This window comes from Mus pahari, chromosome 9 (assembly GCF_900095145.1).
Source record: "Mus pahari chromosome 9, PAHARI_EIJ_v1.1, whole genome shotgun sequence".
Taxonomy (NCBI): domain Eukaryota; kingdom Metazoa; phylum Chordata; class Mammalia; order Rodentia; family Muridae; genus Mus; species Mus pahari.
The window spans coordinates 82,293,835-82,319,179 of record NC_034598.1 but is presented as its reverse complement, the minus strand read 5'-3'; the positions used below and the strand labels follow the sequence as shown (position 1 = coordinate 82,319,179).

The window sequence follows — 25,345 nt, the reverse complement described above, 5'->3', positions numbered from 1 at the left end:
GGAGAAATACTTGTAGTACAGGCAATTCCTTTCAGTTCCAATATTGATTATTTATGTCTAGTTTTCTCAGATGTGTGGCTGGTGGCTTATCAATTTTATTGTTAGAACTACTGTATGCTTCACTATTTTCACCAATTGATTTTGTTTTCCACTGCATTCATTCCTTTCTTTTTTTTTTTTTTACACTGGGAAATATTCTACTTGCAGGTAAAAACTGAGGTCACTAATTTTAGGGGTCTTTCCTTTTTTAAGATAAGCTTTGATGCTATACATTCAACTACAAATAACACAGTGTGGTTTCCACAATTTTAAAGGATTTAATTATTTAAGAGGAAGAGAAGATGGAGATGACAGAGGAGGAGGAGAAGGAGAAGGGAGAGGGAAGGGAGGAGAAATGGGGGGGGGAAGGGGTAAAGGAAGAGGGAAATGGTGCTATTTTATTGCTGTGTATTGGTAACAATCTTGTCTTTCACTTTCAAATTCCCAGAGGGAAGGTTAAATTCCCTCCTTATTACTCCATTTCAGCTAGAGGTGAAAGGTTCAAGCTCAGACTGTCTACATTTTGAATACAAAAATTTATTGTACGCAGTGCTTAAATCCATGACAAGTGTTTCACCTATATACATGTTCTATCAGACCCTTTTTAATACACAATATATACACCTATAGAAAAAAGGAAATAGGAAAATGTTAATAGGTTAGAATGTAGTATATAGACAAAAGACTTCTGCATTCTAATATTGTTTGAGTGACATATAAGGGGACTTGTTACAAGTCATAATGCTGCCATATCTGCCAAGAAAAGACCACAGAAACTTGATAAACAAATAGACTTTCTGAGTCACTTGGGAAAAGTCTTATTCTTGTTCCAGTTTTGGAGATAATTATTCATAGGTTTATATTTATTAAATACACCATTACAGATGCCATCTCTTTAGAAACACATAGTTATCAATCTAAGCTACATTTTAGTAAACATCTTGATCCTGGAAAGCAAAAGTTGGTAACAGATCTACATATAAAGTACACAGTTGACATCTTTGGGCAAGTGGCAACAAGAATATAAATGGGTGAGTAGCCCCTAATCCAACCCTATCAAAGTGTGGATCACAGCAGGCAGATGAACATGGCCAGCGCTGCCAACATGTAAATTCTTTGCATGATGAACCTTTATAAATATTATGGTAAGGCTAAGGATAAAAAGTGCTGTTCACAGCACACTGTAATTAGAGAAAGTTAATGATACACAACACAGAAGAAATAATCTATGTCTGTCATTTGTGAGAAAAAAATGGTAACAATATTCTAATATTTAGTTAGTATCTTATAAGAAAATTTCACTGATCCTAAGTTGAGTGATGAAAATCTCATAGTAATGATTTTGCACATAGTTAATTCATTAGACAATCAGCAGATGTATAGCCCTTGAATCTTCCAAGCCCTTAAAAGTTTTTGATATATATAAAATTAGGTAACCAGAACAAAGGTACCATGAGTCTGTACAACGCAAAGCTTCAAAAATGTATTATATATACACTAAATAAATAAGGCATACCTGATGTCATCATGTTAACAAAATAATTACTAAACTGTGAAAAAATCCAATTGCCACTTTAAAATTATTTCTTCATAAAATAGAAGGTATACCAAGGTTTTAAACATTGGCTACCTAAAAAAATTTGGGATACAAATTGTCCATCAAAAATACATCTATTTTAAAAAGTCATTTATAAAACATAAACCTATTCTCATGAACATTTTCTTCTTTTAGGAAAAGGGCACTTAGTGTATAGCTAAGGCATTCAGAAAATAAAGATCCTGTTGACTTCCCCACTAGGAAGATTGGTATTCTGTGCAGTTTTAATATAAAAATATAAATGTCTGACAGAGATGGAATAGTGCATGTTGCAAAATCCATTTTCAAGGCCATGCAAACAATACTGATTCCATGTATTATAGTTGCCAGAAACATCCTAACTCTAACAAATCAAGGTGCCCAGAGTCTTCAGAAATGGGCCCGCAGCCTTTTGTTTTCTTCTCGCAGCCTTTCAATCTCAGCCACTAAGCCTTCATTCACCGAGTATCTTTCCAGCAAAGAGTGTATTTCATTCTGGAAAAGGCAGACATACATCTTAAATTACAGGCTCTTCCCACTACGCAATGAGTTGTTACATGAGTTGAGCTGCCACTCCAATGCTCAATTAGCTAGCTAAATGGTATTCCTTGGACCTAACCAGGAAGACTGCATGAGAAATTAAGTATCAGGGAGAGCTACAGTCATACTTTTGGGAATCTTTTTGTTTACTCGTCAAAGAACAAACCCGTTTAGAAGCCTCAATTTTCACAAGTTAAAAAGCACATGTGTAGCTGAGATCTGCTTCACTTGTTAAAACATCCCAAACTCTACTTACTTACATTAGCAACTAGCTATAACAACTAAATAAAAATAGACCTTTTTTTTTTTTTCATGGATTCTTTTTCTCAGATCCTTGCCCTGCTACACTCTTTAGGACTATTTGCTATACATACCAGTTGCATATGAAACTGTTTAATCATTTCCACTTGCAGATTCACAATGTCCCTATGGCAAGTTTCCCTAGAAAGAAAATAACCCCCCATTAGAATTGGAACAATGTTACAGCTTTAGATCATTCACTCACAAAGCATTCTCACTGTTTAAATGATTAGGTATTAATCACAGGTTTATCAATGTACCAGTGATGTTTGCTGTGTGACTGGCAGTACAGTGATTCCTTTACTTGAAAATTTAGGAACTCATTAATCTCCACAATGTAACGGGCATTTTTCCAATGAAGAAATGGAGTCAGAGCAATTGTAATTCATCCGTTGTTACACAGAGGGCTCAACAGGCTGCCAGCTCCTGTCTTCCTCTGCATCTCTCACCGGGTTACACCCTTTTTAAAGAAGGGCTCACTGGGGAGAGGGGCTTCTAGGCCAATCAGGCTGCTCCTAGATTTCAAGGCCCTCTCGCTGCCGATGTCTGGCTACTGAGGGAGGACTACCAGCAGAAGGGGTATTTGATCAGCTCTAAGTAGTTAATGCTGAATAAAGCTTAGGAACTATGACAATAAAATGACAGTACATATAACACACATGATAAACTCATGAAGGTTTACCATGTGATCCCATATGATGTTACTGTTTAATGCTTGCAGAAAATCTTAAGTCTTCTGAACATTTTTGTACAAAGCAATGCTTTTCTTTAAAAGTCTATCTGTAATGTGCTTGGGACATAGCTCAGTGATAGAACATGTGCCTAACATACCTACTAAGTCCCTGTGTTGTATCTGTTTTCCAGTTCAATAATAAATAAATAGAAAAATTTTAAACTGAAAGAATTTAAATTTATATATTTAAAATAAAAATGAAGGTATTAGAAAGGTTGGAGGCGGGCTGGTGAGATGGCTCAGTGGGTAAGAGCACCCGACTGCTCTTCCGAAGGTTCCGGAGTTCAAATCCCAGCAACCACATGGTGGCTCATAACCATCCGTAACAAGATCTGACGCCCTCTTCTGGAGTGTCTGAAGACAGCTACAGTGTACTTACATATAATAAATAAATAAAATAAATAAAAAAAAAAAAAAAAAAAAAAGCACCAAAAAAAAAAAAAAAAAAAAAAAAAAAAAAAAAAAAAAAAAAAAAAAAAAAAAGAAAGGTTGGAGGCAAACTAGTAGAGTACTTGCCCACCACACACTGGGCCCTTAGTACAGTTCCCAGGAATACAACAAAAGGCAATAAAAAGAAAAAAGACATCAGACCAAACTAACACAGCCAGGGTTTCAAAAGTTACTGTCTTACACAAAAAAAGTTCTACTTCTAGATCAAGTCCATACTTACTTCTGCTTTCCCATGCTGCATGTATATTTATTTCAGTCTGGAGAACAAGGTTGAATACAACAGGGGCCTGGCAGTTGAGATACCCTTCCCTGGGAGGGAGTGTTAAGAGCACGTGACTACCAAGAAAGTCAAGATTAATAGGCCAAATAGGCTCAAGATCCTAAAGAGGACAGGCCTAAAGAAAAGCAAGCCTAATGTATTGATGTCTCCAGGAGCCACATGTGAGTTCCTGCACTGGGCTGGATGGCAAGAGAGCAAAGATAAAGTAGCAGCTAAGAAGAGAGCATTTGGACATCCGTGGGGGGTTGGTAAAATAAGACCCCTAAGACAAAAAGATGGAGTGAATGCTCCAGACATTGGGTTGCTGTCCCACAGGGCAAAGGTTAAGTCAGGGGAATAAGGGAAATTTAGGGGTAAACTAACTCTAAGAAACCCTAAACCCAGAGACTACAGAAACAAAGAGAGCTGCCTGACAGACGAAAACTCTGAAAGATCACTTTTCATGCCATCTCTCAATGGCAAGAACAAGTCTGTAAAACCTTAACTGTTAAAATTAAACACAAAACTGTTGCAAATACAAAGAAATTTAAACTAGAGTAAAAGAAAGGAGGAATTCTTCCTGAGAGAAGAGGCCCAAGATTCTAGACTGAGCATGTGCAGGAGAAATTCCCCATGATAAGCCAAAGAGAATGAGCTGAAATTTCTATAGGTTTTTTTTTTGTTAGTTTTTGTTTTGTTTGGTTTTGTTTTTTGGTTTTTTGAGACAGGGTTTTTCTGTATAGCCCTGGCTGTCCTGGAACTCAACTCTGTAGACCAGGCTGGTCTTGAACTCAGAAATCCACCTGCCTCTGCCTCCCAAGTGCTGGGATTAAAGGCATGCACCACCACTGCTCAGCTATGGTCAACTGAGACTGGCTACAGAGTTTACAATTCTAAGACCATCTGCTGTCAAGTCTGCCATGACCAACTTTTCCCCCTGGGCCTTCACAAAATGCTTATATTAAAAATAAACAATAAACAAAGACTCATGGTTGAAAGAGACTCCCTAGGGCACAGAGAATGTGATGTCTTGGGGGCAGGGATGACATACTATAAAAAGCCTGTGCTATGTATGGTCTTCACAAAGAGAATCAGCCACGAGAGCTAAAATACATGACCAAGTGCCTCAACACTGCCCCCTCTGTGACCCACAATGACAGAGGTAGCTGTATATAACCTACTGGACGCAGAGGCAGAGCAAATAATTTAGAAACCCTGAGCCACTAGGGCCGCAGGTACAGAAAGCCAGAAACAGATTTAGTAATGAAAACCCCTGATAATGTAAAGAGGTGGTGGCCCAGCTGCGAAGCAGACTCCACCTAGGACTCAGAGCCTTCTCTGCTGAAAGGAAGGCCTGAGCCAACCTCGTGAGAATCAGCAGTTATCAGTGAACTGACACTCGGATGCTTGTATACTAAACAGGCAATAAGCACTACCATGCTCTATGAACTCTGTGTTTAGGCCTTCCTGAACACTCCCCTCTGCTATCATGTCTGGCGAAGTTCCTTCTCTCTGTGGACATTCCTAGAATTTATAACCATGTCTCTTCTCATGCTGTCCCCATACACTTCAGTGTAAATCAACTTCTCTTCAGTGATACCTTCCTAAATTTGCCGGAGAAAACTGCTCCCTTTCTCTGTTTTCAACATCATTTTATTTGCACTGGACTTAGCTGTTATCCAGACAGTTTCCTATCAGGCCATAAATATTTATGGTGTCCTCAAAAACTCTTTTCTCTTTTAAAACCATGCACTGAAAGTAAGAGGACACAGAGAGAAAGGACTAAAGCAGACCACTCATAATCTATATAACTGTCTTGAGTACAAACAAGCCCTAATAAAAATACCAGCATAATTAAAAGCATGATAAAAGTCCGATACATAAACACTGAATATGATCTTACTGAGAAAACCTGATGGTCACTTAACGGAAGGCAAAGAAGAACAGATTGAGGATGCAACATTAAGCGATGAAAGGACAGCACACCCAGAGATGGAAATAATCACAAACCAAATGCTTTCAGAACAGACCACACTGCCACAGCAATCTACGAGAAAACAGGAGACAGCCAGATTCACTGTGTTCATATATCCACTTTAGTCCAGTTGTTGTTACAGGACAAAATTCCTGTCACACTGTCTAGAGTACCCTATTTGCCAATCATGAATTGATTCACATTAAACAAACACACACATCAAAACAGGATACAATGTACTTATTCTAAAGAAACTAAGGCCACTGTGGGAAGATTCCCACTTCTGTATTAATATCTGATACATATATAAACTAGGCACACCATTCTTATCAAAAAGATGATCTTTCAAAAAGAAAATCTCAAATATTTAAAAATGTATTTTAAAATATTTTAAAAATTAAAAATGTGCACCAACCAAAAACTATATATCTCCAATTTTCTTCTCATCAAAATCCAAGAAATTCAAGGTTAAAAAGGGGGAAAAAAAATCTTACAAAAAAAAAATTAGTGACTGAAAATAGCTTCCAAACCCTGAAATAACCATGAAAATGAAGCAGTAATGTTCTAGAATACATGTTAATATTTTTTGTATGATCCTGCAAATTTCAGAGAATACATAGAGATAATTCCAACATCTTAATATTCTCTGAGTGAAAAAAATCTATTTTAATTTATGATGACCTAAAATCCTAGCGCCATACCTAAAGGCGACAGGAGGAACGGTCATCAAACACAAGTTTATCCTGAAAACTCAAGTGGTAGAAAGTACACAGCTAAGTTACAGAAAGATTTATATCTACAGATATACATATTTGCAATATCCTGAAGTCATCTATCTAAAAACATTTAGAAGTACACTTAAGAGGTGTCTTTCAGGCTTGGTGAGGTGGTGCAGTCAAGCCTGGAGACTAAAGTTTAATCTCCAGAACCCACACAGCAGAAAAAGAGAACTGATCCCACAGTCTGACCTCTGACCTCCACTTAGGTGCAAAGACAAATGTTCCCTACCCTAGCTCCCACACAAAATATAAAACAAGCATAAAAGGTCTGTTTCCCACATCACTTGCTATAGAGCACTTAAAGGTGACCTGTAAGTATTGGATTTAAGAACAACATTTGAGTATATAAAAATCTGCCCACATTCTGAAGACTCAGACAAAGTCTGTGCTGCACACTAGACTTCTCCATCAGGTTGGCAAATGTGCCTCTCCACAGTGTAGTACAAAAAGGTCAAAATTCATGTTTTCTGTTTTTGTGGTCATCACAACCTAGACAATATACAAATTACCAAGATGAATTCTGGTCTGGTTTCACACAAACTGAGGGACTAGGGGCAAGCAGTCTCTCGGTGCTACCTGAAGTCATCCAGTGTTTCTTGTATCATGTTCTGAATGAAGCGGATCTGGACTGAGGTAAGCGGCGCACTTGGCCGACTGTTCCCAAGGGTATCGACTATTTTTTCTGAGAGTAAACTGGCTACTCCAGCGGTGACGGAGGATGCTGCCTTTGGTACTAAAACAGATGGAGAAAACAATGATAATTAACTTGGACTAAGAAACATCAAGCATTTCTAAATAAGATTTGGTAAAGAAAGACTTCGGAAACTGCAAAAGAACAGGGTTCCTATGACATTTAGAAAAACTCGGTGTCTGGAGTACAAATTTTAGAAACTTTCTATGTCATTATTTCTAATAGTCATTTATCTGTATATATAAACTGCCAACTGTCTAATGTAATAACATATGACAGAGGGATTAATCTTGAAGAATCCCTGAACCATTTCTTCTTATAAAAGATGTATGTGACAAGCCATACCACAAACCAGATAAACCAGGACTATTGAAAACAAACAGGCAGAACACAGGCTTGAAGCAGTTGCCACTGGCAAAGCCTTAGACTTTAACAAATGGAGACCACCTCTCTGTGAAGAGATCTTCTGAACAGGCAACTTCTCTTCGAGACCAGCTCAGCTCCCTTAAATGAAACGGAGTCTTATGTGTCTATGGCATAAACTCTAACAATATAACCTACTTCAAATTTTCTACAGATTTCAGGTATTACCCAAGCCTTTCCAAAAAGCTTTTCTTCATTATGCACACTGAGTTAAATCAAGCCCTTATATACTGGACTGAGAATGAGGCTCATATCAAATGATCAAATCAGGGTTGATGGATTTAACCGCTCATGCCTTCTAATAAGAAGGAGAAGTCATGCTGGTGAGCTGTCTATAAATGCATTCCTTTACCGTTATCTGGTCCATGGTTATTCTATTTATCCTTTAAAAGCAAAATAATCAGGAACCTTCCCAACTGCAGATTTCAAACCTAAGGACGTTCAATGTGCTTACCTGTAGTTGAGGAGCCATTGACTGAGGGTTCATGTATCAACTGGGCTTCAATATCTTTTTCTGGCTTTTCAAATTTTTCAAGATTTCTTGCTTGGTTAGACGATGGACAGGTATTTAGAATTCCAGGTTCAGCACCAGAGGAGATCAACTTTGTAAACTTGTATTTAAAACAAACAGTCACTTTAATATGCATTTCTTATATTATTCTATTACCCACAAACTTTGTATCTAATTCTCACTGCTTTCTTCCAACAGGCAGAGTCAGAAAAACGAAGAACAGAGAGAGACTGAGAAGGAGCTAGTGCTACCAGCACAGCAAGCATGTTAATCAAAATGTGAATTTTCAAAAAGCTAATTTACTAAGCACTTGTTGGCTACAGGTGAAAATGCAAATCCCTGGGAAGAGGGAGGAGTAGAGAAAAGAGAACTCTGGACTTTCATGCAGTTATCTAGATGAGAATACTGAAAACTAAAGACATTTTTGTACTTCTGTTTTGATTCTCTTTTACCTTGTAGTTTTAAATGTAAATAAGAAAAATGAACACTGCGATTTGAATACCTACAGATTTGACCTCCCTATAACCTGTGACCCCAAGGTACTAATCCTTTACTCATTCTTAGCAACCTAGATTTGCATTAACACTAAGAACCACTTGATCACCTGCTTGCTTTAGGCTGCAATAGAAATATATTTTAAAAGAATTTCCCCCCTTTTCTACATAATCTCTTTTCTTTTATGTCTCCTTAAGAAATCAGAATTTTACTCAAGCAGACTCAGTGAACTGAAAATACCCATAAAACACACCCCCAGTGTTTTAGCTTTACTTCTCAGAAGTAAGAATTAGCTGGAAATTTCTTTTCTTCAATAAGAATAAAGAATGCACAGATAAAGAGTTATAATGTACACTATTTTAATTTGACTTTTCTGTTTAAACATGAGGTTAAGTCTTTCCCTTGCCTTCATGAGAATTATTTCTCTTCAAAATAATTCAGTTATGAAATATTCTTTTGCAGATATGTGGTTATCTGTAATACAGACAAGATTTGACAGGCTTCAGAAGTGTTCTTCGGTTATTAAAAACTAGCATCAAGATTTAAAACTATTTTTCTGCCTAGTAAGTACAAGACATTAATAATTACGACACATATCCGGTGATCACCCCTTGATTGGTAAACGTTACATTGGGTATCCTTTCTGGTGGATACCTGCTTCATGGAGTCCTTAGGCTCCTGCTTCCCTAGGTATGCTCTTTTAGACTCGGCTGACAGCTCATGGCTTTCGTTTTCTTCTTTCCCTGAAGATCCCATGAGGACACTAAGAGGGCTGGAGTGCAGCACCAGAGTGCTGGAGGCACCTGCATTCTTCCTCAGGGGGAACACTGAGTTTAGCTGTGGTAGAAAGTCAAGGCCTGGGAAAGAAAGGAAATGCCATATGCTTAAGATGTCTTCCAACCCTAAACACTGGGTATAAGCAATTTTCTTAAAATTATGCCAAAAATTTTGACAAAAAATAGGGGATCAGGACTCAGAAGGCTGGCTTACTTCTCAGCTAAAATGATGTGGACTTGAGGGGGGTACATCCTTTCAATGCTGGCACTACTTCCTATCTGGAAGTGTGGTAAGCCTTTGAAAAACCATGTACCCAGGAGCATCGATGTGTTCAGGAGCTTTACGCAGGACAGCCTGGGCTACATAGCAAGGATGTCTTAAAAAGGTTCTTTCCTTATGGAAATACTTTGAAAACTACAAACCACAATAAATGACTGAGGCAGCACTAGCTCTTGATAACTGAGAGCTGTAACTTGTATGGGTCTTTGGCAGCCTGTAAGATGACCTGAGGCAGAGATCTGCCTTTGTATGGCCGAGTTAGACTAAGGAAAGGAGTATGGCTAAAGGGTGTGCTGTCACTTCCAAGATCAGCTAGTCTGGCTTCTCTCAGCTACCCTTGATCTCACTGTCCACTAGCAGGGAAGCAGCTGCTCTGTTTTCAACTCAGCTGAGAGGATGCCCAAGGGGGCAAGAAACTGGTCTCTCCAGTCAAAAGCCACTTGAATAAACTTGGAAGCAGAGCTGAATGCAGCTCTAGCCAATTCCTTAATTGAAGCATCAAGAAAGGAGAGATCAGGAGCCAATGAATGGCATCTGGCCAGTGATGCTTAACTCCATGAGACAGTGGGATGCCAAGTGTTGGCTATCTAAAGCTAAAGGAGCTGGGGTGTTACAGAGCAGCAACAGCAGCATTACTGTTTATCTTCATGAAGATACTTCAAGATTTCTTACCATCTCCTTTGCCTATAGATTCATCACCTCCTTTGCTGACTACAGCATCTATAAGAAAATAGGAAAATCAAAGTAACTTTTTATTGTAACATTTTTTTATAATACAGTTTAATATTTTTAAAAATTGCAAAAAAGAAGCTGAGGCAACTTAGGCTTCCTGCTCCCTCTCCCAAGAGGCCAGAGACTGACACCCCTGAGCATGAGTGAGGCCAGAGATCAACACCAGACTCAGTCGGGAGTCTCTTTCATTCTTTAACTTCCCTCAGAATCCCATGATCATGTAAGGAGACAGCATTGCATGAACAAGCCCAAAAGTAGGTGCTGGTGTCCAACAGCCTAGTTCCCCTGATTCTACTTGGCACCTTTCTGATTTGGGGCAAGCTTCTAATACAGTTAAACTTCAATTTTTGTATGTTTACACTAGAGATAATGCCTTGATTGTCTCATAAAGTTGTTTTGAGTAATTAAATAAAATAAGAATATTTTACAAGTATTACAATGTTATAAAGACATGTGACATTATTGATACTAACTTAAGTCACGGACTATTGCAATATTATAATTATTCATTTGCCAATACCTAACAAAAACTGTGAACTGAACGTTAACATGTTAACAGAAGAGTGGGCAAAGGCCAGTAACAAATACATCAGAAATACAAATGGCCAATAAGCACATGATTACCTGGTCTGTCTCTCTCCCTCCCTCCCTCTTCTCCTCCCCCTTTCTCTCTTGAGTGTACCAGATTTGTGTGTTAGGCAACTGCTCAAATGAGCTTAGACGTCAATACCCCTAACACACAAAATTCTTATGTTCATCATGATATAAAAATTATTTTTATTTTTATTTAATAGATGAAGAAACTGAGGCACAAAGATTAAGCCTTTTCCTTAGAGAATTTCACCCTTGGAATTAAAATCAATTCCTAGTCAACAAAACAAGCATTATATTTGTCCACATTTTCCTTAAATTAAGAAGCCTCCTAGCTGGGTGGTGGGCGGAACACAAGTTTAATCCCAGCACTCAGGAGGCAGAGGCAGGTGTATCTTTGAGTTCAAGACCAGCCTAGTCTACAAAGAGAGAGATCCTGTCTCAAAAACAAAACAAAAACAAACAACAAAAACAAACAAACAAACAAAAGAAAGGGTGACACCTCAATAGATGGAGACATATACCTCAAATTTTACATTTGAAAATTGGTGCAGCAACTAAAGGAAAAGCTAGGCTGCTCATTAATTTATTCTTGCAAAAAGCCCCTCCTTTCGTCTTAAATACACAAAAGTTGCAAAAGTTGTGTGTGAGTTTGTGTGTGTTTAAATCCTCTACTATGGACATGTTAGAATCGCTCTGGTTTTTCAATATTAACAAAAAAACTGTAAACACACAAATCTTACAGATGTCTGTGAATATTTTCTGAGGTAAATTGGTAGAAATGGAATTAATAGGCCAGAAACCATGAATAATTTATCTGTCAAATTGCTCTCCAGATATTTTCCTGGATCACTGATACTGCTATTAGCACTGAAACCATCCCATTAAGGAGTGTGAGCCTCAGTAGAACTAGAAAAGCAGAGCGGGACAATGATATACATTGTGGCCATGCATCAAGGTGACAATGGTCTCCTCTCAGTGGTGCAGTTACAGGGTAGTGGCAGAGATGATATAACACACACATGAAACTATCATATACAAGTATACAAGAGGAGGTAGTCTATTATCTAGAAAACTAAATAAATACCAAAGAAATACTAATAATCCTTATTTTTGCATACCAAACAACCAAGATTTTAAGGAGATTTATTTGAAGCAGATACAAGTCAAAGATTGTTTATCAAGGGAGACTGCCTTAAGAAATTCTGTTGGCACCTAAGCTCAGAGGCAGAGCACTAGCTTAACACACAGAAGACCCTGGGTGGATCCCCTCCTACGGCGGCGGGGATTGGAACCATGTACAATAAATGTCCAGCATTTGCTAGAACATGGCAACTTCTCACATATCAAATACAGGAAAGATCCAGTTCAGGAACTGAGAAAATGAACAAACCACTGTATGATTTAGACCCACATCTAAGAGACTAGGCCCTGATTTGACACACTTACCATCTCTGATTGGTGAGAACATGTCACCTAAACTATTTTTCCCAGTATCATCAAAGCTGGAGAAATCCTGACTTTTTCCAGCATCTGTTTCCTTAGAAAAAATATCTGTATTTTTGCTTCGAGCCAAACCTTGGAAGAATTAGATACAAGAGTCAGTGTTATTATATCCATGTAAATAGCTGCTAACATCAGAAGCTAGACTGTAAAATGAACATTACCCACTCTGGTGCAAGTTTATAATTAAGCATCAAGAAAAGCAGCAGAATATGTCAGTGAAGGGCTTTTCTAAACAGTAATTTGTTCACAGACATCACTTCATTGGAAGGTTTCTAAAATTATTAATATGCTTCTGCTGCCCTCTTAAAGTGTACTAAATACAATCTATGTTTGTTATGCCTGATTGCCTACAACTGACTAAGACAAATCCACAAGGCATATGCATGATGTCTAACATACTACAAGAGACTATAAACATTTGCTCTCCAACTTGTAGACAGCAGGCCTTTATCCCCATCTGAAGTCTTCTTCCACTAATAGTGGGAGCTTAACTTTCCTTACTCGCATCATGACCCAACTAAAGGACTCGTAACTCAGTGCATTACTAGCAATAAGGACAGAGGGTATCAAACTCATAAAGAAGACTGCAGTAGGCAAGAGAAAAGGGCTTGCTAGCACATAACTTTAGAGCTAAGGCTCTGTGGGAGAAAGCATGGAATAAGGACCACCTTGCTGTGTTAGCAGCAAGCTCTAGGTTCTGACTGGCAGCATGCTGCTGTACATTTTAAAAAGAGTTTTCAAATGGAAACTGAGAAGTCAGTGATGACAGTCAACTGAATTTCCAAAGCTGGGCTAAGGAAATGAACTTAAAAACAAACTGCTAAAAACCCACACGTCTGTGTATCATAACCCTGAACGGTGTTTCCAGCAGGGGTTCCAGCCTGGCAGTGACACAGCTGGACCGGAGTACTGTGAGGCTAAGAATTTCAGGGTTAACTCTGGTTACACAGGGACTGGGCTGGAAGCGGATCACATGGGGAAGGAGGGGTTTGCCTCATTTTTCTAGGTTTTTAGTGTATTTGAATGAATAACCAGAGGGTTAGCATCATAAAAACACAGTACTGAAGCCTTACTTTTCACTTCTTAAATTGCTGTTTCCTACTTAAACCAAGGATCAGCAACAAATTATGGAGGTTCTTTTCAATTACTCAATCAGTTAACTAGAGTAGAAACTGGAATTTTTAAAACTTTAGATTAACTGCAGATTAATCTCAAAATAAGTCAGCATCATGGTTATGACTATGACTACAATATCACTGTTTTATCACTTACTAGTCTCATGTGCCAGACACTTGAGATACATTTTCTCTGATTGCCATAATTATCTTAAATGTTAAATGTTATCCTAGTGTATAAGTAGAAAGCAATGAGACAGCAGTGGAGGAAAGTGCTTGTCCCAAAAGCAGTAGAACCTGAAGGTGACCCACAGACCCCACAAGAAAAACAAACAAGTGTTTGCAGTCCTGGCAATGGCGAGGCAGAGGTGGTAAAGGGATCTCTGCGGCTTGCTAGCCAGCTAGCTTGGCAAGTTCCAACCCAGTGAGAAACCTTGACTCCAAAAATAAGGCAGACAGTCCACAAGGAATGTGATACCCAAAGCTGTCATCGGGTACGTACACACACACACACACACACACACACACACACACACACACCTCACAGACACACACATATGCACCTGTACAGATACGTTTTCAGACACACACAAACACAGACACATACAGCACACATGTACCTGCAGACACACACACACACACACAGATACACATTTACACACACAGACACACACACTTAGCCCTACTGGCTAAGCGAAGATGTATCTGTGTATGTATAACAACAGAGAGTAAGGAAACAGCTGGGAATGAGCTTATGAAACTCTGAGTTTGCCAAAGGGCAGAGCTCAAGAGCTCAGCACTATGAGTATAACTTCTCTATAAGCTGACAGCTGCTTCAAAACAAACAGAAATCTGTCTGTGAGGACAAAACAAATACTTCTTTTGGCCAGAGATTTTGAGACTGTTGAGAGTTGTCACTGTAAGTTACCCTGCAAGTCCAGGTCTTCATTTGCTAATGAGAGTGGTCATCCTTAAAGAAGAGCTGGTTATTAAAAAATCATGCTCTGCTTCCCAGTTTATAAACCATTATTTTAAGTTTTTAAAGTCATGAAAAAGAATTGCAGAATTAGTTATGAAAATAATGGCGAATTTTCATAATATAGTTAATTAAGCATTTTAGGAGACATTATTCAGTTATATTTCAAAAATAATTTCTTCTAGGTAAACACCCACAGTGTCTCCAAGCTCTTAAAACTGGACCTAGTTATTTTTCTGTATGTTATGACTATTCTATTAACAGTGACACAGAACATCCGCAAGAAACTGATAGTGAGAACAGTTATCCCACACTATCAGAGTCAACACATAGAAGTCCTGCTGTTATTTGGAAGTAGCGAATTCATGCTGAGGACCAAGGCCTTGCCCGGCAAAGTCAAGTCAGTGTACTTGAGTCACTACTGAATGCAGAGTGTTTCTGAGAATTCATAGACTTTGGCTCTTGTTACAGGCAAAGAACAGAGAAGCCACCACTACACTGTACCTTCCTATGACCCACCAGAGTCAACGAGATCATCATTAGAGATCACCTAAACACTCTAACTTCCAGCTAACAAAACTATACTTTAATGCGTGCCAGGCAACTATTCGGCATTTCAAAATATTTATCCTACCACCTGACTTACTTTTCATTTTGAGATATGAAACATTAAGAGTAGCTCTTCACCTTGTTTTTTGCATTTTACGCTCTTGACTTTAAGGTCAAACTAAACAGATGGCACTGATGTTCCCACTCTGCTCAGGACATAAGGGAAGATCAGCCAGTCTTTAGACAAATGGCTAAAATAACCCACTCTTTCTCACATCAGAAATTTAGGTGAAGAGAGTAAGTGCTCTTAAGAGCTCCGTAACAAGGCAAAATTAGTAAGTTTCAGTTTTTCAACGGTATCTACTAATCAGTTTTGCCTAAGTACTCAAATGGGTCCTAGGTTCTCAAAGAAAGGGCTAACTGTGGGGAAAAGACAAAGGCCTCAGATCACTCTGACATAAGCGACATTACCTGCTTCGTCCTGAGCAGCCCCTGATCCTTTGCCCAGAGCTGTTGTCACAGGCTGTGGGAGAACTGTGGCAATGGAAGGGCTGGGTGCTTCTCTGACAATACCAGAATTCTGGGCAGCCCCGCTGCTGCTGCTGCTCACAGGAACACTCCGTTTGTTCACTGCTACAGCCTTATTTGAGCTGCCTTTACTTAAACTTGCCTAAATGGAATAGAATATTTAAAAGCTCAGGTTACCAATGTGTCATTATAAACATTAATATTTTATAAGTGCCGCATGAAATTAAAAACTTAATTTTTCTTCTTATAAATCTGAAGATTGCTGCTATATCTGAACTTTGCTCCAAACAACACATTTTAAAATTCTTACATAGAAGAATTAAATACTAAATAATTTTAAAATCAAGTCTCAAAAGACTTTATATTCAAATGATGTATAATGTCACCATATAAAATAACTATAAAGCAATACAATTCTGTGTTTAGGTGACAAGAGATAATTTTCATTTTCTGAGTTAGGAATCTCTGGGAAAATAGAAAATGTTGAAAAGAGAATATCTCACCTTTGTCAGAGATGTGGAGTACTGAAATGCTATACATTGCACAGATGTCTTGTGGGCACTGATGGTTTTTACGGGAGATTTCAGCATCCTTAAGTCATACTGATATATTTTCCCACGGGAAGATCCAATAGCCAAAGTGGCTCCATCCGGCATAAAATCTACTGCAGTCAGAGGGGTGTCAGCCACTAAAGTTTTCACTAGCCTTTGGAGGAGGAGGAGAATATGCAAATACATTAGTATATACAGGAGTATAAGCTTATATGACACATCTACTTATCAAGAACACTTAGAACTGGGCAAACAATGCATATCCCAAATACTTGTTTAAAGCAGTTTGGGTATGTCTTACAGATACATCTAACAGCACAACCTGTAAAGAATGAACATTCCACCGTTTGTCTACTCACATCACACTTGTGCAGCCTACATTTTCCATGTGGACCTCCTGTTTCCTGGATTAAGTACTCTCTGGCAGCGTGTGTGACAACAGGCACCAGCCTCAGGGCTGAGCAGGCACTACATATCCAGTTTCCACTGAGTGACCTGCCTGTCTCTGGAGGGACTGTGACCTTTCACAGGAGCAGATGCCACTCTGTTCTGAGTTGTGCATCTCTTGACCAAAAGGCTAAAACAACATAGTTCATGTGGCCGAACCACAGGCAGGCAATTGATATTGACTTGCTCTTTGCTGGTTTATCTGGTACTAGAGGAAAACAAATGGCTTACTGACCACAGAGGCTGTCAGTGAACTATTTTAAAAAGAGCAGAGAGTGAAACAGGTCATAGTAACTAACTACTGGAACACTGTAGCAAGGCCCAATTCTGGTATCTCCCCTCAGCAAGTAACCTTAGCATTCTACAGGATCTATAAATTCCTTTTTGTTTTTTTTTAAAAAAGTTCTAAATTGAGCAGTTATCACACAAGAAGGATTGTCCCCTGATAGTAAGTAACCTTAGCATTCTACAGGATCTATAAATTCTTTTTTTTTTTAATTCTAAATTAAGCAGTTATCACACAAGAAGAGTTTGAATGGTTCATAGACCATGTACCCAAGCAGGGGTAATATTTTTAGGGACATCTGGTAATGTTTGCAGACTATCATGTCACTGAACTTAGTGGGAGAGATCAGGCCAGTGCTGAGGTACATTACAGTGCTCAGGACAGCACTCCCTGACAGAAACACCAGGGTAGAATATAACTAGTTTAGAAACTTTGATACAGAAAATAAATTAATTTGAAACAAAACTGGTTTTTTGTTTGTTTGTTTGTTTTGGTTCGTTTTGGTTTGTTTTGGATTTTGAGACAGGGTTTCTCTGTATAGCCCTAGCTGTCCTGGAACTCAGAAATCTGCCTGCCTCTGCCTCCCAAGTACTGGGATTAAAGGCATGCACCACCACTGCCGGCTAACAAAACTGTTTTTAAAAAGTATATTTAGTTGCATTTTACAAAAGAATCTTTAGACTGCTGAAATAAAGATGTATAATGAAGCCTGCCGCGCCCCCCCCCCCCCATGGTCTAAAAGTACCCTAATGTATATATTGTATCCATTCTTTTTGTGTAAGAAAACAAAGAAAATTATCATATTAGATATATCAAGTGTACAAATATCCGATCCCCTTATAGTGATCAGATGCTTGTGTAAGTCACAAACGTCTGTTAATGAGCTATCTGTCACTAAATTAAAGCATGAACACTCTAAGCCTGGAGACGGAGTTCAGGGGATAGAGTGCTTGCCTACCACACATAAAACACTAAGCAGCACAGAATGTAGGTGTGGTGACATCCGTAATTCCATAATTCAGCAAGACAAGAGCATCAGAAGTACAAGGTCATCTTTAGCTAACTGGTAAGTTTGAGGCCTACCTTTGCTAAGTATGGTCCTGTCTCAAAACAAGTACTCATGACAATGTCACACTTACTTCTTACTTGAAGTATCATAGAGGATGATTCTTTTATCCAGGCCTATGGTTACAAACAGCAGTTCATTGACAGGAGAGAAGCAGATGCCTGAAGCTGGAGCTTTGTGTGTACTGTCAAAGCTGTGGTATGAACTCTGACTGTTCACATCCCAGAGAGTCACTACTCCATTATCCGAAACGCTGCCCAAGAGAGACTTCCTAAACAATGAGTACTTGACGTGCCGGATAGGCTGTGAGATGAAGACACATTGACATGACACAAACATTCATAACATGACCCAATCCCACCAACTCTGTCTATGCTGGGTTAGGTATTCTCTGATTTAAAGACAGACATGTTTGATCACAACCACTATGTTATTTAGTGTGTTATAAGATGACCCTGCAACATTTCAATATTCTATTAATTGAATATCTGTCACAATTTTATCTTAGATAACACAGCTTCTTCAATCTCCTCCATTTCAGAGGAAAACTTTTAATATAATACATCCACATTGTCTACATTAACCAAGGGGTTAGAGCAGTCACCATATATACAGGGCCCAAGCACAGTTGGATCACAAGAGAACCCTGGGAGAGGGTGAAGGTATTTCTTGCACTCACTTCTACAGCCCTTAGGCTCCAGGATGTATTGGTCTGTGTGGGGTCTGTGTGGGGCCTGTGGCGCTGACATTCCAACACAGTAAGCAGCACAGTAAGGCACAGGTACAGAAGATGGGTCCCTCTACACTGGAATGGGCTAAACCTCCTTTGAAAACATGTCAGTCTGAAAGCAGCGCAGGACTTGCTCTAAACACTAACCCCACCAGAAGACAAGCTTCCTTTCTAGTTTATTTTCTGGACCAGAAAATTCAGGCTGAATAAATACAACTTGATTAAAATTGATTGAATTATACCTACCTTTCCTAAAATACTGTGTCCAGATTTCTATTGGCATCATAATTAACTGTGCTAATAATTAAATAACATGTAAAAATATCAGAACACAACAAAACAAATAGGAAGAAGAAAAGGGATCCAAGAAACAGCGACATAAACACTTGATTGTATATTCAAGAACCCCACAAAAAAACGGTAACTCATACATATGCAAAATCTGTAGGGCAAAAAAAGTAAAACAAAACTAAAAGTAAAAATTTAAAAATATTTAAAAGGCTCTCTTGACATGACATTATGAGACAGGAAACTCAAAAGATGCCACCGAGTTTGCTCTCAGCAGGCCATCTACTGTGGACCATGCAGCCTATGCTTAAGAGTAGTCTGTTTCTCTGCTGAGACTCTCGGAGAAAACTCATTTTTCATTCACAAGTGGCTATCAACTGGAGATAGCGTGCAGGCCTCACGCACACTGAGTATATACGTGCATTGGTTCTATGCTTAGAAGGCTATGTTTTCTTGTTGTCCCCACTCCCCACTGGCTCCCCTCCTTTTCTACAGGGCTCTCTGAGCCCAGAGTAGAGGGGGGGGGTGATGGAGACCTCCCAATTAGGGTGGAGTGTTCCAAGGTCTCTCACTCTTGCTGTGTATCATCTGGCCGTGGGTCTCTGTGTTCCCATCTGCTGCAGGAGGAAACTTCTCTGATCATGGGTGAGAAAGGCCTATCAGTTCAGCAGAATGTCATTAGGAGCCATTTTATTGCTACAATCCTTTTGTAGAAAAGTAGTATTTGTTTTTCCCTGTCTCTTGGCTATCTAGTCTCAGCTTCTGGTCACCCAAGCAGTGTCAGGTATGATTCTTTTCTCATGGAGTGGGCCTTACGTCCCATCAGATACTGGCTAGTCACTCCCACAGGATTTGTGCCTTCATTGCACTAGTGTACTGGTGCTGGAGCTTCAGCTAGTGATAAAAGATATCCACTTACAGCTGTCCCGTTATTTGGCAACTTCACTTAAAACACTAACACACACGCGCACACACACACAATTTAGAAAGTTTCTACTGTATTAGGTTTCCATATAACCCCTCAAATTACCCTTAATTTTATTGTCCCTCTCCTCCCCATCTTCCCTTCCTCGTTCCCCTCTTCTCTTCCCCTCCCCATTTATCTTCCTGTTCTAGTCCCGACCCCACCCCTAACCACCCATCTATTCATAACTATCTACTCTATTACCTATTACATGGTCCTAGAGAATATATTGTTTCCTAGCCACTTACTCTATACCGGGGGTTCTTTTTTTTTTTTTAATAAAAAAAATTGTATTTACTCAGAAGCATTCAGAATGTCAACAAAACAGCCGCTTTTTTTTTTTTTCAATTACAGAGTGGTATTCAGTTAACAGAACAACAATTATCTTCGTATAAGCTGCATCAGAGACAACTGAAGATGGAAAAAATAAAACCCAAAAATAAAACCGAAAGAAAAAAAAAACAAAAACCAAACTACCATCCCCATATATAACTAATTTGTGCTGTGCACCAACAAGAACCTGCTTTAANTTTCCATGCCAATTTACAACCCCCAGACTGTACCAGGCAAGGTTAGTGGCTATTGAAAATACCACCAGGACAGGGCTATCTAAAGACACATTCGGTAGTGTGTTAACTATACAAAAAAAAAGACACTGTACAGTTTAAAAACAAATCTTACACAGCCTTACATTTCAATTTTTTTTTCTTTAAAAGGAGTGAGTTGTGTACAGGGGGGTTAAATGCTTTATAGACAAAAAAAAAAAAAACGGCACTAGAACCAACTTATTCATCATCATCATCTTCTTCATCTTCTTCCTCCTCTTCCTCATCTGCTTCATCCTCCTCATCATCTTCCTCTTCCTTCTTTTTCTTGCTCTTTTCAGCCTTGACCACCCCCTTTTTCGCTGCATCAGGTTTTCCTTTAGCTCTGTAGGCAGCAATATCCTTCTCGTACTTCTCCTTTCGGGTTAGCAGCCTTCTTCTCATAGGGCTGCTTGTCATCCACTGCAGTGTTGTTCCACATCTCTCCTAGTTTCTTTGCAACATCACCAATAGATAAGCCAGGATGTTCGCCTTTGATTTTGGGGCGGTACTCAGAACAGAACAAGAAGAAGGCCGAAGGAGGCCTCTTGGGTGCATTGGGGTCCTTGAACTTCTTTTTGGTCTCCCCTTTGGGGGGGATGTAGGTTTTCATTTCTCTTTCATAACGAGCCTTGTCAGCCTTTGCCATATCTTCAAATTTCCCCTTTTCTTTAGCAGACATGGTCTTCCACCTCTCTGAGCACTTCTTGGAGAACTCTGAGAAGTTGACAGAAGCATCCGGGAGCTTCTTCTTGTGCTCCTCACAGCAGGTTTGCACAAAAAATGCATATGAAGACATTTTGCCTCTCAGCTTCTTAGGATCTCCTTTGCCCATGTTTAGTTGATTTTCCTCCGCGAGGCACAGAGTCGCCCAGTGCTCGTCCGGCTCACGCTTGCCCCGGCGCTGTCTCTATATACCAGAGGTTCTTAATCTGTGGGTCGCAAGCCCTTTGAGAGTCAACAAACCCTTTCACAAGGATTGCCTAAGACCATCCTGGATATCAGATATTTATATTATAATAGATAACAGTAGCAAAATTACAGTTATGAAGTAGCAACAGAAATAATTTTATGATTGTGAATCACCTCTGGCCTTATGTTGAAGTCTACGACGCATGTGGAGTTGAGCTTTGTGTACGGTTATACTTATGGATCAGTCTGGATTCTTCTACATGCAGCTATCTAGCTTTACTATACCATCTGTTGAAGAAGCTGCCTGCTTTTCTAGTGTGCATTTCTAGCTTCTTTATAAAAAATCAGGTGTTCAAAACAGGTTATGTATGGATCTAACATAGTTTAAGATCCATAAATATGTTTATTTAAACATCTACCCTTTAATCTTCTTGATAATATTAATAGAGCAGCATTTCTGATTGCTCCACATGAATTAAACCATCATCTCCTTAGAATATCAAGACATTACCATGATACAATATAAGCAAAGTACTAATCTGCTACACTATGTAAAATAAATATTAATGCACTTTGGTACCAGCAGCACCAAACTTATTAAGCAATTATCTTGTTTAGCACTTTCAGTATCAATGTTTTTTTTCTTACGACACATTATCACTTTGTAAGAATGTATTTGTTTTTGTTAAGAGGTTGTTTATAAATATGAAACACTATTCATATAAGTAAGGGTCTGGCGAACTTATTCCTAAATAAACTGAAAGTTAACACATTATCATACTGCAAAGGTAGCTGAAGACATCACATCAATAAATGACAATAACTGTCCAAACTTCATTTGCAAGACTTAGAAAAGTAAGTAAGAAGTCCATGGGCTAAGGAATTCTTATACCCACTACAGGTATTTAGAAAAAAATGTAATAACAAAGACAGTAAATTTACCTGTCATCTAAGCAACTACAGAAAAACTGATTTACCATCTTTGGTGGTACCTCTTAAGTACCTTTCTGTACATGCATCTGTGTGAGTGTAATAGAACCCGTACCTGGGATTACATTCTACTGAGACAGTCATGTCAGTAAAACATCTTCTATTTCATTTTACAGCTCGATAATATCAACTTATCTCTTCCAGGCTCCAACAAATCTATCATTCCTAACGTTGACTTGAGATAATTTACATTTCTGTTGTCCAGTGCTCTTCAGAGATACTAAGATGAGAACACTCAGTAAGCATTTATCTATCTTTGTTCCTATGAATTGTCTATTAATTTATCTTGCCTATTTTCTATTAAGATACTAAGAAATTATAAGTGCTAATTTGTAACTGCTCTAAGTAAGGCCATAGATGCTCACATAGACTGTGCATGCTTTCTCCATTTCTGGACAGGCCCATTATCAATTCTGTTATTTTAAAAAGAACTGACACCTTAAAGTATTTCATGGTGAAAAACTACAAAACTAAAGAAAGGAATGTTTTAAATCAGTGGTTTTCAACTTTCCTAATGCTGCAACCCTTTAATATAGTTCCTTTTGTTATGGTGACCACAAACCATAAAATTTTGTCATTTCTTCCTAACTTTAATTTTGCTACTATTATAAATCGTAAATATCTGATATGTGGAGTTGCTACCCACAGGTTGATAACTACTGCTTTAAATGTTAGTCCTTTGCTGATTTTTTTTCCCAGAGTCTATAAAACATTCACTTGCTTTTGTATTTTACTATTTTTGTATCTTTGAGGTTTTTTAATCATTTGTTGGATACCTAAGTTTCAAAGATTCCTTTCTTTGTAAAATGTATTTTCTATTTGCTATTTTTGTGTTTTTTTGAAAAACACATTTTTCAGTGTTTAAGTGTTTTCTCTCTGGTGCTCCCTGGGGAATCTAAACAGCTGAACACCAGCAGCATCCTTAACTTGCTTTCTGGGAGGCCTCTTCAGCTTGTGGGCTTGTGGTTCAGCTGCAGGTTCAACAGCCTTAGAATGACAGGACCTAGAGACTCAAGCACTCGCAGTGGCTCTGAGTTACTAATCTAACAGGGAAGTACATGGCTTTAGAGTCACTGGCCCAATGGTTGCTTTTCCTTGGAGTTGGGGGTGGGGGAGAAGGGAGTGTCAGGGACAGCACAAAAGCAGTTAAAGGTCCCTGACTATGTACATACATGAGCAGGTTGTTTCATAGTGACTTGCGGCTGTTCATTAATATGCTGCCACATATTAATTATAATTAATAGGGCTCCCACAGCCTGGATATTCACCCCTTACCCTTGCAATATCAAATGCACTTGCATGCAATGAGCTGGCACACCTTTCCTCTTGTTAATCTATTGTCAGTTCTCTCTGGCAGATTCAATTACTAGCCTACACACAACACACAGTGAAACTGTCTGCTGGGTTAATCTGCCCTTTGCAAACTTAACTTCTTTTGTTTTCTTTCCCTTTGCCAGGCATCTTACATTCTAAAGAAAAGATGCACCTAACTGATTAAGATAGGGACAGGAGAAATATCTTTTATTAGACCTCCTACTCCCTAATCTTTATTTAGATTACAGAGCCCAGAACATCTGCTGCCTATCGAACCATTAGAATAAGTAAGAGAAACAGACACCTCAGGACTGCTCTGGTGCCCACTCAATGTTTATGACTAAAAATATTACATCAACAGTGAACCTGTTCCTAAATTCTACTGAAAAAAAGCCAAAATCAGAAGTTATTTTCATAACACTATTACAATACAGTGCTTGTTGTGAATATACAACTTTGGAAACTATCTAGAACAGAAGAATCTTTAGGTAAGCAGTGTCATTAAATAATAAAATGCATGCAATCACTGAAAATTAGAAGGATTAATGTTAGCATGCCTGGGACATAGCACGATGGCAAAAGGAAGGCAGGAAACAAGTCTAGACAAAGAAAATGATTGCAGAAGAAAGACAAAGCTGCATATGGAAACACATATTCTTCAAATAATTATTCTTCAAATAATTTCCATTAATATTAGGAAGAGAAAAGCATACAAAACATACAAAAACTATCTTTGAAAATGGGTATAAAGTATCAATTTATTTTATGCTCACATTAATAAAAATATTTGAGAACATAATACAGGGGCTAGGCAAGAACATAACAAATGTTAAAGAAATATCACTAAGATCATTAAGGAAATGTTATCCCCAATATAAATTATGCTAATGCATAAACTTAAGGATCACTAATCTAAAAATAAAGCTCTTTAGTCAAACTTTTTAAATCCATGTAGAACATAAAGCCAATTACAGAGCAGTCTCCTGGCCTGAGACAGGAGAACTATCTTTGCTCCAGTCCACTGCCGGTTAGAGGGCGGCCTGGAAGGGACTCAGCTTCTGGGCTCCTGTCTGCACTGGCAAGAGTGTGGACCGCAGAAGCTACACAGCTTCAGGACAGAAAGAAGCAACCTAAATTCTGGGACAGACTCTATTTCAGGCTCCAGAATTTTGGGCACCTTCCTCGCCAGAGGAAAGGTAGCGACCAGTGAGGGCTCTGTCTACCAGAAAAGGTGAGAGAGTCATATTGTGTCCAGAGTCCCTCAGAGGCTAGACTGTGCAGGTGAGTGAATAATCTGCAGAGGCAACACATCTACTGGCACAGGCCCCGTTTTGGGCCTTCATCTTCAGCAAGGTGTCAGATCTGAACGCCAGCCCTCGGTGCACATTC

At 38.8% G+C, this 25,345-nt stretch overlaps 1 protein-coding gene, 1 non-coding gene and 1 pseudogene across 3 annotated transcripts in view; all 3 read right to left on the bottom strand.

Moving 5' to 3' along the window:
- Positions 1-527: 527 nt before the first annotated feature.
- The window catches only part of Nedd1 (NEDD1 gamma-tubulin ring complex targeting factor), a 41,689-nt gene continuing 16,871 nt past the window's right edge, over positions 528-25,345 (bottom strand). The window contains exons 6-15 of one of the 2 annotated variants that reach the window (XM_029542537.1): positions 18,248-18,477; positions 16,328-16,529; positions 15,768-15,966; positions 12,600-12,728; positions 10,500-10,547; positions 9,426-9,628; positions 8,220-8,376; positions 7,228-7,384; positions 2,530-2,596; positions 528-2,110 (exon numbers count right to left, since the gene is read on the bottom strand). In XM_029542537.1, coding sequence (XP_029398397.1) covers positions 2,006-2,110; positions 2,530-2,596; positions 7,228-7,384; positions 8,220-8,376; positions 9,426-9,628; positions 10,500-10,547; positions 12,600-12,728; positions 15,768-15,966; positions 16,328-16,529; positions 18,248-18,477 — 1,497 coding nt within the window. In that variant the 3' untranslated portion in view covers positions 528-2,005. The remainder of the gene's footprint in view (positions 2,111-2,529; positions 2,597-7,227; positions 7,385-8,219; positions 8,377-9,425; positions 9,629-10,499; positions 10,548-12,599; positions 12,729-15,767; positions 15,967-16,327; positions 16,530-18,247; positions 18,478-25,345) is intronic. The other variant, XM_021204526.1, reaches the window with a different exon arrangement.
- LOC115064750 lies at positions 6,457-6,601 on the bottom strand. The gene has a single exon (XR_003844574.1). It is a non-coding gene; the product is annotated as a small nucleolar RNA SNORA79 (small nucleolar RNA).
- Positions 20,942-21,638, bottom strand: LOC110326264 (annotated as a pseudogene).